This window comes from Myzus persicae, unplaced genomic scaffold (assembly GCF_001856785.1).
Source record: "Myzus persicae strain clone G006 unplaced genomic scaffold, MPER_G0061.0, whole genome shotgun sequence".
NCBI classification, from domain to species: domain Eukaryota; kingdom Metazoa; phylum Arthropoda; class Insecta; order Hemiptera; family Aphididae; genus Myzus; species Myzus persicae.
The window spans coordinates 631,943-648,777 of NW_019100615.1; the positions used below are offsets into that span (position 1 = coordinate 631,943).

The 16,835-nt window shown below is 30.1% G+C and overlaps 1 protein-coding gene across 5 annotated transcripts in view; it reads right to left on the minus strand.

The window, feature by feature from the left end:
- The window catches only part of LOC111036926 (ADAMTS-like protein 1), a 98,706-nt gene extending 87,316 nt beyond the window's left edge, over positions 1-11,390 (minus strand). For all 5 annotated transcript variants that reach the window (XM_022319235.1, XM_022319254.1, XM_022319226.1 and 2 more), the window contains exons 1-4: positions 11,334-11,390; positions 9,046-9,189; positions 3,816-4,043; positions 1,541-1,682 (exon numbers count right to left, since the gene is read on the minus strand). In XM_022319235.1, the coding sequence (XP_022174927.1) occupies positions 1,541-1,682; positions 3,816-4,043; positions 9,046-9,189; positions 11,334-11,342 (523 nt within the window). In that variant the 5' untranslated portion in view covers positions 11,343-11,390. The remainder of the gene's footprint in view (positions 1-1,540; positions 1,683-3,815; positions 4,044-9,045; positions 9,190-11,333) is intronic.
- Positions 11,391-16,835: the final 5,445 nt, after the last annotated feature.

A 16,835-nucleotide genomic window follows, 5' to 3' on the forward strand; every position in this document is an offset into this window, starting at 1 on the left:
CCGACGGCCGACAAATCGGCACCACTGGAAAACAGTGTCTTATCAACATGGTGCGAGAAAAAACCCACTCATGCACAACTTGTCTTGTGAAATCGTTACGATTATTGTTTAAGAATAAACTGAAATAGTACAATTGGTACTCCAACATCATATCGAACATAGGAAAATTATTTTTCACTTAGGTACTTAAGACGAAAAAAAATAATATGAAATTTGAACTTTTTGTGGTGATGCCCAATAACACTAATATTTATCTCAATTTTCCATGGTTTAAATAACCATTTGAAATTTGGTAGGAGGGGTTTGAGTTTAGTCATTTTGAAGATTCGAAAAAGTTTTTTTCTAGAGGTTTTGTATTGAGTTTCGTAGAAAATGACATCACTATGTCTTTAATTATAGCATCATGATTTGATTGAAGCACTTGTCTTATAATAACCATTATTCAATTATCATAGCGTGCGCAAACCAGTAATAGGTACATTTAATTTCTTTCTGTGCCCAAACGAGTTCCAATGTTTCAGATAAAATATTTAAGATTCATTGAAATCAGGTTGCAGCCGATGTATATCATATGAGTATATGACCTATAGAAAAAACAAAGACTTTTTCGTCGAGTGACATTTTCTACGAGTTTGACACGAATTACCAAGTTGCTGACCGGTAGCCGTATAATTTGGTAATGGTAAACATAATATTACTACTGGTAAACAGTATTATTCTCATTAAAATTCTCATAAAAGTATTTAAGTAAATATAAGCTGTTTTGAACTGCTGCGTGGTAATTTTTTCATTAACTTTTAGACCATACTGAATTTTATTAATTTCTGAAATTTTTCTGAGTAATATTTTTCAATGTTCCTATTTTCTCCTATGTTCCCACTTCGTAAGTTATATCTTGTATCGTAACCCCGATTGGTCTTTGTTTGAACGGTTTCAATAATTATTATCATGTATAGGTTTAGAGTCCAGATAGGTTCCTCCCACGGTCACAATTAGTTATCAGTCGAAATAAGTACGAACGGTTTCAACTTGTAAGTATCAATAAAATTGTCTTGTAATGAAATGACTGCATGTCTAATTTATTATCAGATTCAACGGGCTGACCATACTTCTAGTTGAAAATACAATTGAATCATTTTTTGAAGATCAAAGAATAAATAAATAATATATGATCCGTATACCACTATCGTTATTATAAGAAATTAAAATATCAAAATAAACTAATAATAATAAATAACAATAAACACCTATTGGCCAAACTTCATTTTACTGTTTTATACGGTCACGCCGGATAAAGGATTGGAGCGCAGGAACATTCTGATATCTGTGCAGTATTATTTTACCACGTGAGAAGTTCAGAATGAAAATAATAAAAAGCGTTTATCTCTGACCGCCTACAACGTATAACTTCAAGGAATAAAAATACATTTTACGTCTCCCATGTACATCACCAGCGGCACACGCATTGTAATATAATATTTAATTCATTAATTTCTTGTACAACTCGTTTTAAATTTTTACGGCCGTCAGCCACACTCACCTCCGCCGCAAGACACCGAACAGCCAGTGCCTATTTTGCCCCAGTGGTGTAGGTCCTTGGAACACGAGGTACCATCTCCGCCGCAGACTCCACACTCGTCCACGCTGGCTTTTGATCCGATTTCTAAATTGCAGCCGACCCTCTGCGGACAATAATATAACGTACGCGATGCATTAACACACATACATGGTTTTCGTAGATGGTCAACTAATTATTACTGTCGTAAACATGTTAAAATAATATGTTACGGCGAGGAACTGCTTTAGGGCTTTTGGACCTAAAAGTCGTATAACATCATTAAATTATACGATGTACCTAATTGTAAATAAAAACCGAGTCATTAAATATAAAATACTTATGTAATCTGCTAATTTAATTTTAGCTGTTCACTGTAATCTTTCTTTTGTTTTCTCCAATGACCGTTTCTGCTGTTGATGTACTTTTAAAAAATGAACAGAGAGTGGTCCACATGTTGTCATAGTGAAATGGAATTCATTGGTTCAAGCGTGGTTTTTTTGAATTATCATATTATTGTAGGTTAGGTTAATGGTTGAGTTTAAAATCCCATTATCTACGTCATTGACATTGATTCGTACTGGTTTGATTCCAACGACAATCACGTGAAAACAAGGCATAACTTTTTCGCAATATTTAATCGCGACTAGCTTACTACGGTTTTGACAATAACGAAATTACAATGTAATTCAATCGATCGTTTGTATGTATGAAGAACTATTTTTTCTATTACTGTACTCAAATTTCGAGAGAAAAGGTTAAACTACATAAGCATCAAAAAAATAAAAATATATGGAATCTCCTAAGTACAGTATTTTGATCATAAGTCCATCGATGAAACTTATAATGGTACTGTAATTAAAGACTTAGAACTAAAGCGGCACTTAGGATTAAATATGTACTATAAAAAAGTATTGTAAAATTATTATTTATTGATAAACGTGCATATAGACTATGTAAATTTCGAGAGGTGCCAATTTTGATCTCGAGTGTTCTCATAACGTCTGAATAATTGAGCATAGAATCATAGAGAACCAGTTTACATATTATTTAGGTTTTTTTTTTAAATAATCAGCTTTATTGCGCTTTATTCTCAAGTCCGAACTCTGGCTTGACGACAAACTATTAATATGCGAATCAACGCTCAAACCTATCTGGGCCTATGCCATCAAAATATAGGGATGTGTCAAGCGTTTCCAAATGCGTACTATCTAAACCTCCCAGTCTATTTCTCTTTGTAAAATAACATCTGCACCATGGAACGTCTCAAACCTCTCGCTACACACAGATTTAAAAATCGAAACTATCTAAAAACTAAAGCTAAAAACAGTTACGAAAAATTCCTCGTAAAATCAGCTTACCACACAAACCCATTAGTATCTAACTTAGAGAGTGAATTCTTCCCAAACAACCCCACACGTCGATTAAAGATACACTGGTGTCAAGATCTTCTGAATTCCGCCCTGTATTAATTAATTTAAAAAACTTCTATCCCCCCAAAGTCAGAGTGTGTCTACACTGGCGGGCTTCCATCCACATGTAATGCTATGTATTTATTGATTAGTTATTAGCAAATTTACTTACTATAGATAAATATTATAGATTTTGTAAATACACGTTTGTCTTAAAAAAAAAAAATAATAATAAAAAATAAATAAATAATCAGCTGACATCTTGTACATGTCAAGTCGTCAAGTCAGGTGCATTAAGTAGAGCGAGTGTTTAAACAAACAGTTAGTATTTTATTATTTATACAATTTGAAAATCTCCTCTTACTATCTGCTAGTCGTCACTCAGGTAACAGTTAAAATTAACTTACTAATTTTTTTGAACTAAGATAGTTTAATATTTTTTGCATGTACCTAATTTTTGAATATAATAGTGCATATATGGTGGCACGTAGAATTGGTGGGATGCCCTATGGTTGTAGCACGTCAATTAATAAATTAACATTTTTATACCTAATATTTGTAACAGATTTGATATTATTTTTTGTCTTTTGGATAGATACTAAATATACTGTTAAATTTATCTAAATTATTAGATTCAAACTGTATTATTATTATGAAAAATGTGTTCCAATTTTGAATAGTTCTATTTTTAGTCATTAGTGGTTCATGACTGGCGCATAGAGAACAAGAGTGGTACGGGGAAAAAAATTGTGAACATCTCTGAGCCTACACTTCGTATATTTTAATTTATAACAATTTACCTAATACAATGCATAATATATCAACTGTACGCCGTTTCCGGATCTCACCTGACACACGCCGTCGATGCACATGTCCAACGAGCCCAGCCTGCACCTGGTGCCATCTCGCACCCTCGGGGCCATTTCTTCCACTCGGCCTTTGGAGTCGACGCACATTAGCGTGCAAGGGCTCTCCTCGTCGTAGTAAGGGTGCCATTCCACGGTCTCGCCGTCGTATGGCTGGTCGTTGTATGCCGAACACTGCACCGCTCGGAAATCCAAACCGTCGGGGCACGGCTGCGGCGGACACAATAAATTAATAAAGAAATGTACAATACCTACAATATTTTGATAGGTAACTTTATAATATTTTAATAACCTTTTAACAAATAAACCAAAATGGTATCGACGAAATATTAGCGTGCAATTATGTGGTTATTCATATTTTAGGGTTAGGATGTTTATGATTTTGAATGTTTTTAGATTGTCCTATTGCACATATTCTCAGATAGATAGAAATTTGTTTCACTTTGTGTCTAGATCAAAATATAAAAAAAATTTGGCATATATTTTTGATTTTTTCTGGTTTAAACGATTTGTTCTGTGGTTTTCGAAACCAAATAGAAAAATAGAAAAAAAGAAAGGCAGTTAATATAAATTGAATGAAAGTTTGCATATTATGTGTATTTTACACATGTATATTATATAAAAACTATTGCTTATTAGCAAATGCTTATTCTATAATGTTATTCAAAGATAGACATGGAATGTTCAATAGGTCTCGTCGATTGTAACAATCAACTAGAAAGTCGTTGGTCCAGACCGGTGTAAAATGATCCCATATTATCCAGTATTGGTATTTTGAACCATCAATGATATATTGATATGGTGCACTGGTAGATCCCAGTTCTTTTTTTCACACCAGATTGAGAGAGCGAAGTCGTTCATGAAGAATGTTCATAATTTGTTGTCAACGTAACTCACTTAATTAATAAATCGATATTCAGTTTAGATTTACTTCTAAGTATAATTAATAATTATGTATTTTTTTTTGTAAAACACAATTTTTAATTTTCATTCAATACCTAATTAAAATACTAACATTTGTCATGCATATTTAGCTATTTTTCGGTGCATATAAACATCCTAGCCCTAGTTGTTATTATTTAAATATTTTGTCTTTGTATTGATAATGTTTATTTTTTTATGTTAGGTCTTTAGGCATAGCTTCAACTTAATGATTAATTGTTATTTGTATACTAAATTATTATTACCATAACTTTTACCAAGGTGTACATGATACTAACGACTATAATATGACGTATTTGTATTCGTAATAGTTATACAAATTGAATTTATTTCAGTACAAATAAAAAATAAATGAATAAAAAAATGCCAGGGACCCGAAAGAACGACGACGGTTTGAAATAGCAATTATTGTTCGCGAGTGCGAGAGATGGTTTTGACGTCTCGCAATAGGTTGAAAACACCCGGAAAAGTCACGAGGTCTTTGTGGAACGAGTCCACTTTAAAATCGCATTCGATCACGGTTGTCGTCGTCGTTGCGCGTGTTTCCAGGCTGTCCCCACCGGTGCCACGAAATTTACGACTACCCGTAATGGTGTTTGAAACTAAAGTGTATTATATACATGTACAATGTACAATATTTCTTTTGCACGTTAATCGATATTTAAAAAACAATTTGTATGCGTACAAAGGAAAAACATTCGAAACAATGGAATATGTATTAAAATGGATTGAACGTGTGTATAAAATGCAATACACTATATATTATATTGTACGCACCATATTATACTGTAGTGAGTTGTTTCAATCTTAAGACGAATAAGTTCTCTTGCGTATAAATCACGATGTTAAAGACAAAAGTGAAAAAAAGTTGGTTCGTTTACACGTTTTTCGTTGTAGTGTGCGTACAGCGAAATTAGTTTACACAAGTCAATACACGGCCTTATCGAAAACAAGTTGATTTTCAATTTTTTTTTTAGATATCTATTTTTGAACAAAATTCAAGTTCAATTATTTCATAGTACAAAATAATTACAACCTGCAGCATGCATCATAACATTGTCATCAGCCGTTGTAATAGTTTACTTTTATTATGCAAAGGTTATGATGTGCTATTGTCAAATACGATAACCGAAATATCAAAATATATTAACATTTATTATATAACTTGTTACCTGAAATTATATGCATTTACTATTATGACGAACAGTGGTAGAATAATTGATTTTTCAGAAATGTTTGAGTAAAAAATATGTTTTTTATATAGGTACCTACAATAGTGGAGAATATAAATGTTTATACAATGTTTTATATACATTGTATTATGATTGTATTATAATGTATATTATATGTTTATATTTATGTAAGAATATTTACAATTAGAAATAACTGAGAACTTAAAAGACGTAAAGTTGAAAGTTGAAAATGTTTTGTCTTTAGGTACCTACATACTACGATTAACAAAGGGTTAATATAATATGGTACACTTTAAAACAATTCCAGTAAACTCTACATGACTATTCCAATGAATTATTTGTGTATGAGAGCTCAAGAAGATGACGACTTAAGCCGTACTTTAAATTTGAACTTTTATCAATAATTCATCAAAGTTCATGTGCAAAATAACAACAAAATCTTTATTTTACACTATTTCACACCATTCAAACAAAACGTTGTATTATAAACCAGACAAGTTTCTTATTAATGTTGGTTTTTTCTTTTCTACGTCGTAAAACCAACTCAAATAATATGTATAGTTATATTTGCACAATTTACACTAAATTTGTAAAAACACGGACTATGGTTCTTCAAAATGGCTATGGCTATTCAAATACAAAATAAACATAAAAAATGTCGAAAGATTAAGACAAAAACAAAAAAACCATCTATAGTGTTGTTTTATGTGATGAATGTATGACTACCGCGTTCAATTGTAAATCGAGACAATTTTTATAAGTAACAAAAAGAAATAAAAGCCGATTTATTACACGATCATTGTCATTAAAAATGAATAAATCCGGTATATTGAAGTGTATCAGGCTCTATACAGTCTAGACTCTAGACACTTGTATTATCAATAATTCAGACATAATTCGTCTGTCGAATAATAAATAATAATAACAATTCTAAAAATGATTGTAGTAGGGCTTGTTCGTATGACAATCGTAATAATATTGCCTTTAGCCTTGTTTTTATTTACAATTAATTATTATTGGGTCCAGAACAAAATAAGTATTATTCAATCATACTTATACAAGACCAAATAAACCTAACGGCTAAATGTCATCAAAAGTCAACAATGACATATTAATTTTTAAGCCACATCACAAAATAAATTATATTAATTATTCATTTAACCACATTCTAATTCCGTGGATCATGCACGGAGAAACGTTTATTCAAACTAACATTTCCGTAAATAAAAAAACAAGTTAATATAAATGTTAAGTAGACGCTACACATACTCAAGTTATCTCCGTCATATAAACAAATACTTAACATAGTAGCAAATATTATACGTTCAAGATAATCCATTTCACTCTGTTATGTTAAATGTCAGATCGAATTGACCTATTATAAAATTAAAAGTAAGAATATAACCACATGATCTCGTAAGTTTTTTTTGTATTTTTATTTTAAAGTGTGTCAGATCATTTTAAAATTGTAATTTCTCTGTAAATTATAAAATTCTCATAGTGCTCATTAAAATTAAAATGTAAAAACCTATGCGGGTCACTGGATAATATACTTACCTAGTTATAAATATTATTATAGGTCATAGTTTTTTTTTCATCCCACGATAATATTAATTCCATTAAAGTTAACTATGTTCGTTCTAAATAAAGGCTTAAAATAGGAAAATATGTGTTCGGACAACATTGATTTTTCGAATATTATATTATACAGAAGTATAACTCAAGAAAAAAGTCAATCAATTAAGTCAGTATTTCCAGCACGGCGAAATCATATCAGCTGAACTGTCTATATTCGTACCGACAAGTATAATATTAACTACAGATCGATCTCAGTTTAATTCCACGCAATACTCAGGGACCGCAGATTAAAACAAATGATTTGGTTCCAATAATAATGAATCCACCTGCTCTTGTAGATTACCTTTTGAAATTAATATCGTGCATTATACACGCTGTCGGTTTTGTAGTATAAGAAATGACGTACAAAACATATTTGTGCACACTGCCGGGGAAATGGATGCCAAAATTACAACGAGCCAAACGCGTAATGAACGACGACGACCCGGAACACCCATACTCGGAATTAAATCATTTAGACTAAGATTGTGCGGCATCAGTTTGTGGCGAAGAGCATTGTTGAAAATTAATCCAATATTTTTTTTTGTCAACCGCAGTTTCAAACTTATTGCTATATTATACACGTTATTCAAATGATGATTGCATACCGCGATTATCTAGGTAAACACAAGCACCCTGTAACCTGTATGGTAGTACAGTTTTTAGTCTGTACCTATGAGATTCGTTGATAGGAAACTATTATATGTAGGTAACCATGAAGGTATACGTAATTCTTAAATTGGGGTAGGGGAAGTACTCCTTATTTTAAAAAAAAAATATTAGTGTACCTCTTCCAATTATATTTTAAATCCTAATCAATGAGAAATTTAAATCTTTTGGAATGCAATTTTTTTTAATCCCCCTTCTATTTTTTTTTAATTCCAAGCACCGCATGTGTGTATGCAATTAAATAAAATATGAGAAATAACATTATAGTAATTTAAAGTCTCATATTATTATCGATGTCTTAACATATATGAGGGTAAATTATTATTTCTTATGTACTATATTTTATTTCAATATTTTATCATAATAATATTTGCTAACTTTTACGGTGCTATTTGTAAATCACACATAAAAATAAACTTTGTTATTATTTTGTGAATGGTAAAATGCTACATTTTTTTCCTGTGCTGTTAATCATTATCGTTGAGTGGAAATAAAGTGAATATAGCGTAATAGTGCAATGAGAAAATGTCGAGTCTTTATAAGTTCTAACAAACTTGAATTATTTTGTATTATCCAGAAGAAAATTATCTATTGCCATACTATTTCTAATAAATTACTCTAATTTAAGAAAATTCACGTTCAAGAGAAATTTTTAAAATAAGCTGCTTTTTTACAATAGTTATTCCGACGTCACATAAAGACTGGTTTGTTATTTAAAATATTGTTACGAAAACTTAATTATAAAATTACTTAAGTGCATTACTGCATAAGTACAACCGTTATCGAATTACCTCCATGTTGCAGATTTTGTATCTGACGTGGTGACCTTTACAGCCGACCACTGCATTGCACCTTCGTAGTTGATAAGTGGCTCCGCCATCGCACGTTCTCGAACACGAAGACCAATCGGACCAAGGTGACCACGAGTTCTCATACTATAAAAAAATACGTATTTATCTCTTGACCAGTACAAATTGACTATCTCATATGTATATATTCTAATACCTATGGAAAAATAATACTTTATACCTATATTATAGGTAAACGTCTATTAAATAAATAACATCAATCGTGATGTTTCATATTCTGAATCGATATTTTATTATTTTAGTATGTGTAGTCACAAATAGCAAAACAACATTAAAGATAGAGATTGACTCGTAGAAGATAAGTATCGTAATTGCTGAACCTTTCTGGGTATTCCGCAATGAAACCCAAATTATTAATTTCTTTCAACATTAATCGTAACATTTTTAATCAAAATTTGAATAATAATAATTTTTCATGTTGAAATTAGTTGTTTTTGAGGTCAGGTTTCTTAAGTTCTTCGAAAATGTTTAAAAACATCTTAATATTTATTAAAATACGAAATTATATGTAAAGTATAGTTAATTTCGTGTAATAATTCATTAAAATATTACAATGTCGAAATATGCACTAATAGTGTTTGATATTATTTAATATTATCAATCTCTATGCTATAAACCAATTTATTTGATTAAACTTATAGCATATCATACGATCAATCAGAATAATAAATTTTATAACTTATGTTGCAATAACTATGTTATTTACAACTTCGCACTCTTATTATAAGGTATCGTACCAGTGGCATATTTTTTTTTTGTTTTTTTTGGGGCGGACTTGCCCACTCAGTGGCATATATATTTATGGAGGCACTGCGTGTTTGCATAACATTATATAATATTATATTCATAACATATTAACTACACAAACATCGTACACATTTATTTCTTTCCAAATTCTGATGAAAAGACTTGCATCTCCCACTTCCCCTGCATACGCCACTGTACCGTACAATATGTTTTGTTAATATTATAATATAACAATATTATAGTTTAGTATGCAGTGATGAAATATATTTATAGTTCTGTATATGGCTATAATATAATAACACACCAGAGGGTAATTCACCGAGCATGTTCACCCCTATTATTTCCTTCATTATGCATTCATTCAAATCTGACTTATAATATTTTTGAATACATTTGAAAATATGGCTTTTAACCTGCTTAAAACTTCTAAAAACCAGAATTTCAATAAATCCTTTTTTAAAGAAAAATATTTTGCGCCTGAGCATACTGTTGATGTGTCACCCTTTATATCGTTCATCACATATCACAATATTATTATCCCTCATATTATAATAATTATAATAACGATATTGTTGGTATAGTGGCATAACAATACGTTCCTGTTTGTTTTAATAGTAATATGTTTCCAGCTATTTATATACTATATATATATACATATATATATTTTGTCGAATTAAAATCGTTACGTATAACGCTTCAGATATACCTACCAGACCTATACACTGGAGAGATGCGACATAAATTAAATATTGCAGAAATACGCCCGAGAGAATCGATTAGTGCCCCATTTATAATTTAGTCATCAGAACAGTCCAAACTTCAAATGTGACGCGTTGTCGTATACGCGCACTTTATATACCCACTGTCAACTGCTGCCACTGTATATGTACCTACAGTATATAATTTATATATATATATACAGTTACATCACCGTGACTCTGAAATTCGTCCCAAAATACGCTTCAGGTGTATAGTAATAGTAATAATACTATTATTATTATACGCGTAGGTTGCGAAATGAAATATGCACGTAAAAACAGGAGCTTACGGTGACGATAATAATATAATATTTAATGCCGGAAAATGGGAAAAAAATCTCGTTAATGAATCCGATGTGTCTGTAGGTATATTATCATAATATAGCGTATACCTAACCTACGAGTATATTATATTCCGTGTGCGCTCGGGCGAGAGAAAAATATAAATACCGTAAATATTAATACTCGTATATATTACAACCTAGTATACCTGCGTTATAAAGGTCGATGTAAAAAAAAAAAAAAATAACTGACTGCAGAGGCACATTTATATAATATTAAATTTAATAACATGCTATAATGGATATTAAAACCTTAACACGGCTTAACTGCGAACGAACTACGAACGCGCATATACCTATATGGCAGTATTATTCATATATATATATATATATATATTTTATGGATTAGAAATGAATTACTTACGTCGTCCATGTAAGACGTGTTCGAGTTTGCGGAGTCCCAAGCTCTGACCGTCGATAGTATTAACTGAAAAATAAAACGGAAAACGTATCATAATAACATAATAAATAAATAAATATAATAATAGTAATAAGCACAGTACCAAAAAAAGTTAAACGCGCGTAAGTAAAAAATGTATTTTCTTTTCGTATATGAGACAGAAATCGCATCGATAAATAATTTTTTTCCTCAGTTGCCGGAGGAGCTTCGGTGTAAGAGCAAAGTTTTCGGTTGTACGGGGTGTACCACGGCTCTGGAAAAAGTATGCCGAGTCACAGGGAACAATAAAGAAGGGGAAAACAACTTTTTCTCTCTATTTTTTTTTTCACTCGCGTATCGGGGAAACATATATGATATGAAGACAAAAAATATATTTTATGATCGATGTGCGATACACGTGTAGTGCGTGCGGCGGTGGTAGAAATTGTATTATATTCGCCATCCGATTTGATATTCCAGACGGAAGTAATATTTATTGCTGCTCGCGCGATCTCCAGAAAATCCCGAAACGGCATCGCGATGTCGCCGCCGCCGAGTAATACACCGTATCATCGACCCAACGACACATAGGTGTGTCTCAGTTGTATTCTGTGTACAAACATTTTAATATAATAATACTTAAGTCGTCTCTTAGATCACAAACGATACTAATCCGTCCCCAACACTCTCCGTTTTCGAATCAAAAACATCCTCCACGTTGAATCGAAATTTCTTGTATACAAATATATATTTTATAAGCCCAGGGATTGAAAATTTTCGGTTTTAGTTTTAATTTCAATTTATTTGACTTATTGATATGTTTTTGTATTTTTTTTTTAAATTTAAATTTAAAATAAAATAGTATATGATTTTATGATTTTATGATATTGTACCACAGCAATGATTAAATTGTTTTATAATTATTTAAGTTTTTTAAACAATCATTTTTTAGATTTAAAGAATAAATGTAATACGTTTTTATTTATATTCTTAATTACGAGATGCCTGTGCCATTCACTTGTTCCATATTCATCGTTATGCGTGACAGTGAACTGGCCTAGGAAAAATAAATAATTACTTTTTATTACTTTTTAAATTTAACTACTGATGAACAATATTATGAACCTATCATCTGTTAAAGAATTTTAGATTTTAATCAGTTTTTTCTGTCCGATTACTCGAAATCATGGGACAACAAACAAATGCTAAAAACGAGTAATACTTTAGAAAAAACTGATTTATATTGATATTAATAACAACTATTTTAAAAGAAAAATAATACAAAATTTTAATTTAAAAAAAAGAAGTAGTAATCGTTGCTGTTAATTTTTAAGTTAAATTTAAAACGATAAAATAATAAAAATCTAAAATTGTAATTTGAGTTTGCTGTTTTATAATAATATCATTGTAATAATATAGTGTGATTTAACGACTTTTAAATAAAAAAAATGAAACATTTATACAATTACATATTTTTTTTTGTGCTTTCATTTTATCAGTTTTTAACAATTATTTTTGAAATGTCCGTAGGTAGCTGTATAATTTATCGTTAAAAAGAAAAAAATATTAATGCAATTAAACAATAACCGGACTACTGTTTTTCTTAATTACAACAGTTAGGTACCGCGCTATAATTTCGACGAAACATTAGTATATTGAATTATATTAAGGGGATTTCATACACCCGCTTTTTAAAAGTTCGTAAGTATGTAATTTAAAAAAATTAAAACCCAACAATTATTAAAATATGTGTTGAAAACATTTAGAACGGAACAATAAGCGAGTGGTCCCAATAAGTCGGTGTAGAGGTACCTACCGCTCTTGGCACACTAAACAAAATAATAACTGTTTTGTGTTAACTAACTTCTTTCAATTTAATATATTGAATTCATATTATATTCATTTATTCAGTGAAGTGCTTTTGTTGTGTAGATATAAAGCACAACTCGAGTATTTCATTAGATTAAGCATGAACTTTAGAAGGTAGGTAGTACATTTTTTGCGAATTAATTATAAATTTTATAGTATTGAAAAATAAAAACAGCCCCAAAGTTAAAGTTCTGTTCCGTTTATGGAAAAAACCACGAACGTGTTGAGGACAATTAGTGATACAGATATTCATACACGCTTGGGTGTTTATACTGTTTATACACACTTAAAATATACAAAATTTAATTTGTTCACTTCCAATTTTGTGTCTACACCTTTTTCATGCCGAAATCCATTACTGGCCAGATCAGCAGCTGCAGTAATTATAATAGCTGCATAATGTTTTATTGTTTTTTTATGCATTATTCGAACTGTATAAACTACAAGAAAGTAAATACTAAAAGTGAATAGCACTATATAATGATGTAATTATTTTGTCTTTCAGCAAAAAATACATTTCCATTATCATACACATTACACACCTTCACAATGTCTTGTGCATATTTTCGTTTAATATTGTGTATTATTTACTGCTTATATATGGCTGTTGTAATATATAGATTAGGGGCATACGCGACTTTTGGATCGGACCGCGATAAATGTTTATTGGTGATACATAATAATATTATGCTATGTTCGCGGCGTTTAATTCCGAACGAGAGATGAGCGCCAGCTTCACTGTTGTACGTGTACGTATTACACCATTCAAAATATTATAATATTATAGTGTAGATAGAGAGAGAAACGTTCAAACGTATATAACTATGTACACGTTATAGAACACACAGGCACAGTGGTTGAGTGTACGACCGGTGTAAGTTAGCACCGCACTAATCTTATTTATTAGCATTATCCCATTTCTCTCTCCTATTCAGCTCTCGAATGATTTCAGTAACAGTGCTCTCGTCAATTTGAATTTAATTGTGTAATACACCATCACTGCCGTCGCCACTGTCAGCCCCACCCGTGTGTTTTATACGCACCACAGTAGCTATGGAAGTTACTTTTTGTTTATTTTTTTAACTTGTAGAAAATACTAGTTAAATAAAAAAAATACCTGAACTAAATTAAAACCAATCATATATATTTTTTTAAACTGAATAAATACAACCTACATTTATGCCAAAGCACATAATAAGCAGATTTGTTAAAAGTGTAAGAGGTACAAACAAAACAAAAATAAATAGTAAAATAATACATAATATACCTAAAGTAATATTCGAATAACAAATTTACTCTCTTCAAGTACAGGACTGTAATACTTTTTAATTTTTGGTTATTACTATTAGGTATCTGGGTATCATCGGACCTCTATTATTTTGATAATTGCTAAGTACATACTTATTTTATATTACAACTATTGTATGAAAATTAAAAATTACAATAATAGAACCCAATCAATCAACTATTATATGAAAACTAAGTATATACATAAGTATTGCTGGAGGCTTATGTAATAACAACATTAATAAAACATTAAAAACAAATAAATAAACATTTTTTTCATTCTCATATTTTTACTCTATTAAAATTTGTTTCTCATATGTTAAGAGATAAATTGCATAAAATAAAATATACTGATTTCATTTTTAACTGTTAAATATCTGGAGAGAGGGTGTTAGATAATTTAAAAATAAATATCATTTCCTAAATCATGATCTCTGTTAAATATCAAGCCGTTAAAAATAATTATAGACATGCCACCGACACACTACATTTGATGAACCACCCCTAAACCGTTCTAGTATCAGAGCGGAGTGGAGAATTAATTTATTTTTTTTGCTTATCAATATGTGAGTACCTCTAGTTATAAACATAAAGTTACAAAATTAATAAAATGTGTAAACTATATGACTGCTATTTACAACTCCCTAAAAGCAAATCGATAACGTTTTAAATGAGATGCACCTACGCTGTACATAATATTATATATTTTTTATCCTTTTAATTAAATTGCAAATATTTCACAATATAATACATACAGTGTTTTGTGTACCTGTTAAGTATTATATTATCAGATATCAGAGATCACCATTGGTGTATAAAATCCATTTCCTTTTTTAGATCAAGCTACATACGTTCCTAGTTAATATTGAAATTATATACAATATATACATATACATCATTATTCAAGTATGCTCAGTGGTATAGTTACGTCCTTCACTTGTCCACCCTAACTCTTCAATGAAAAATAAACATTTAAAATATTAGCCAATAATAAAATGATGTTATATGATCGTCCGGTTGATATTTCAATGGATGTGTAAGTAATTATTTATTAAGATCATAATTATTTCTCCTCGTTAATATAGCTTTGAAATCCTAAATGAAAAAATAATTGTATGTATTTGTTTAAAGCTTCCATAAAACACTAAATATAACTAAATATACAAAATAATAATTCAGCTATCATTCACATTAAATGTTTAACTATGCATACTTCATTAAAATTATTATTTTTGGAAATTTTAAAATGTTTTTATAAATGACAACTTTTTAAATATTTAGATTTGAACTTAGATGATTCAAACATTTTTTTTTAGTGGAAATTGTTAAGCAGATGATTTTTTTTAGATTTTGGAGAAAGTGCATACTACATAAATTGAAACTCAAAAAATTAGTTTTTTGAGTTATTAAACTTTATGTAGGTACTAAGGATAATAATCCGTTATAATAATATAGACTTAAAAGATATAAGGACTATGATATGGTTTTTAAATTATAGTAGTTAATATATTTATTAACATTTTATAATTTGTAAAGGAAAGGTCATAAGTACTGTAATAAATATTACATATATTTTATGTCTTATTTTTGGGACTTTTAGTTCTTTGTACATATAAAGTTTAAAAACTTAAAATCTGCTCATTTAAATTTCGATTAAGATACAACAATTTTTTTTAAAAAAAATCGTTTACCTACTCAACAACTTACAGTAAAAAAGACAAAATCTCTTTTAAAAAATAAAGCGTTTGTTATGACACAAGACACTGTCCTTAAATGGTATAAAAATTGAAGTATTTTAATATTAGTACCTCTCGGTAATTAAGATTATATTATTTTATAAATTCCAAAAACCATAGTTTGAATTTAAAAGAGAGTGGAGAATGGACGTACTTGGTTAATCACCTTATGCATTATAAGGAAAAACAAAACAAAATCTCTAACGTTAAACAAGCTGAAGAATCGATAAGGTCGCCCTATAGTATGTAATAAAATATATAGGGATAATACATCGATATATGGATAGTATATTATTGGAATTGTCCTTGTTTGAACATGCACAACACGCGGATAATGAAAAACACGTGTACAAAGAGTGGACGAGGAGAGATAAAAAGTACGATGTAAAAAACTAGTATTAAAATATTGTATACGTTAATACTTATTATCAGCAGCAACAGCAGCAAAAAAAAAGAAAAACGTTTTCCATTATTCAGATTTACGTGTGTACAGCGTGTGTTAATCGAACACAATCCCGAGCCGAAAGATCCCTCGCATTCCAGCGGAGAGAGGGGGCAGGGCACGACGTGAACCCTCGTAATTGACCGGCAAAAC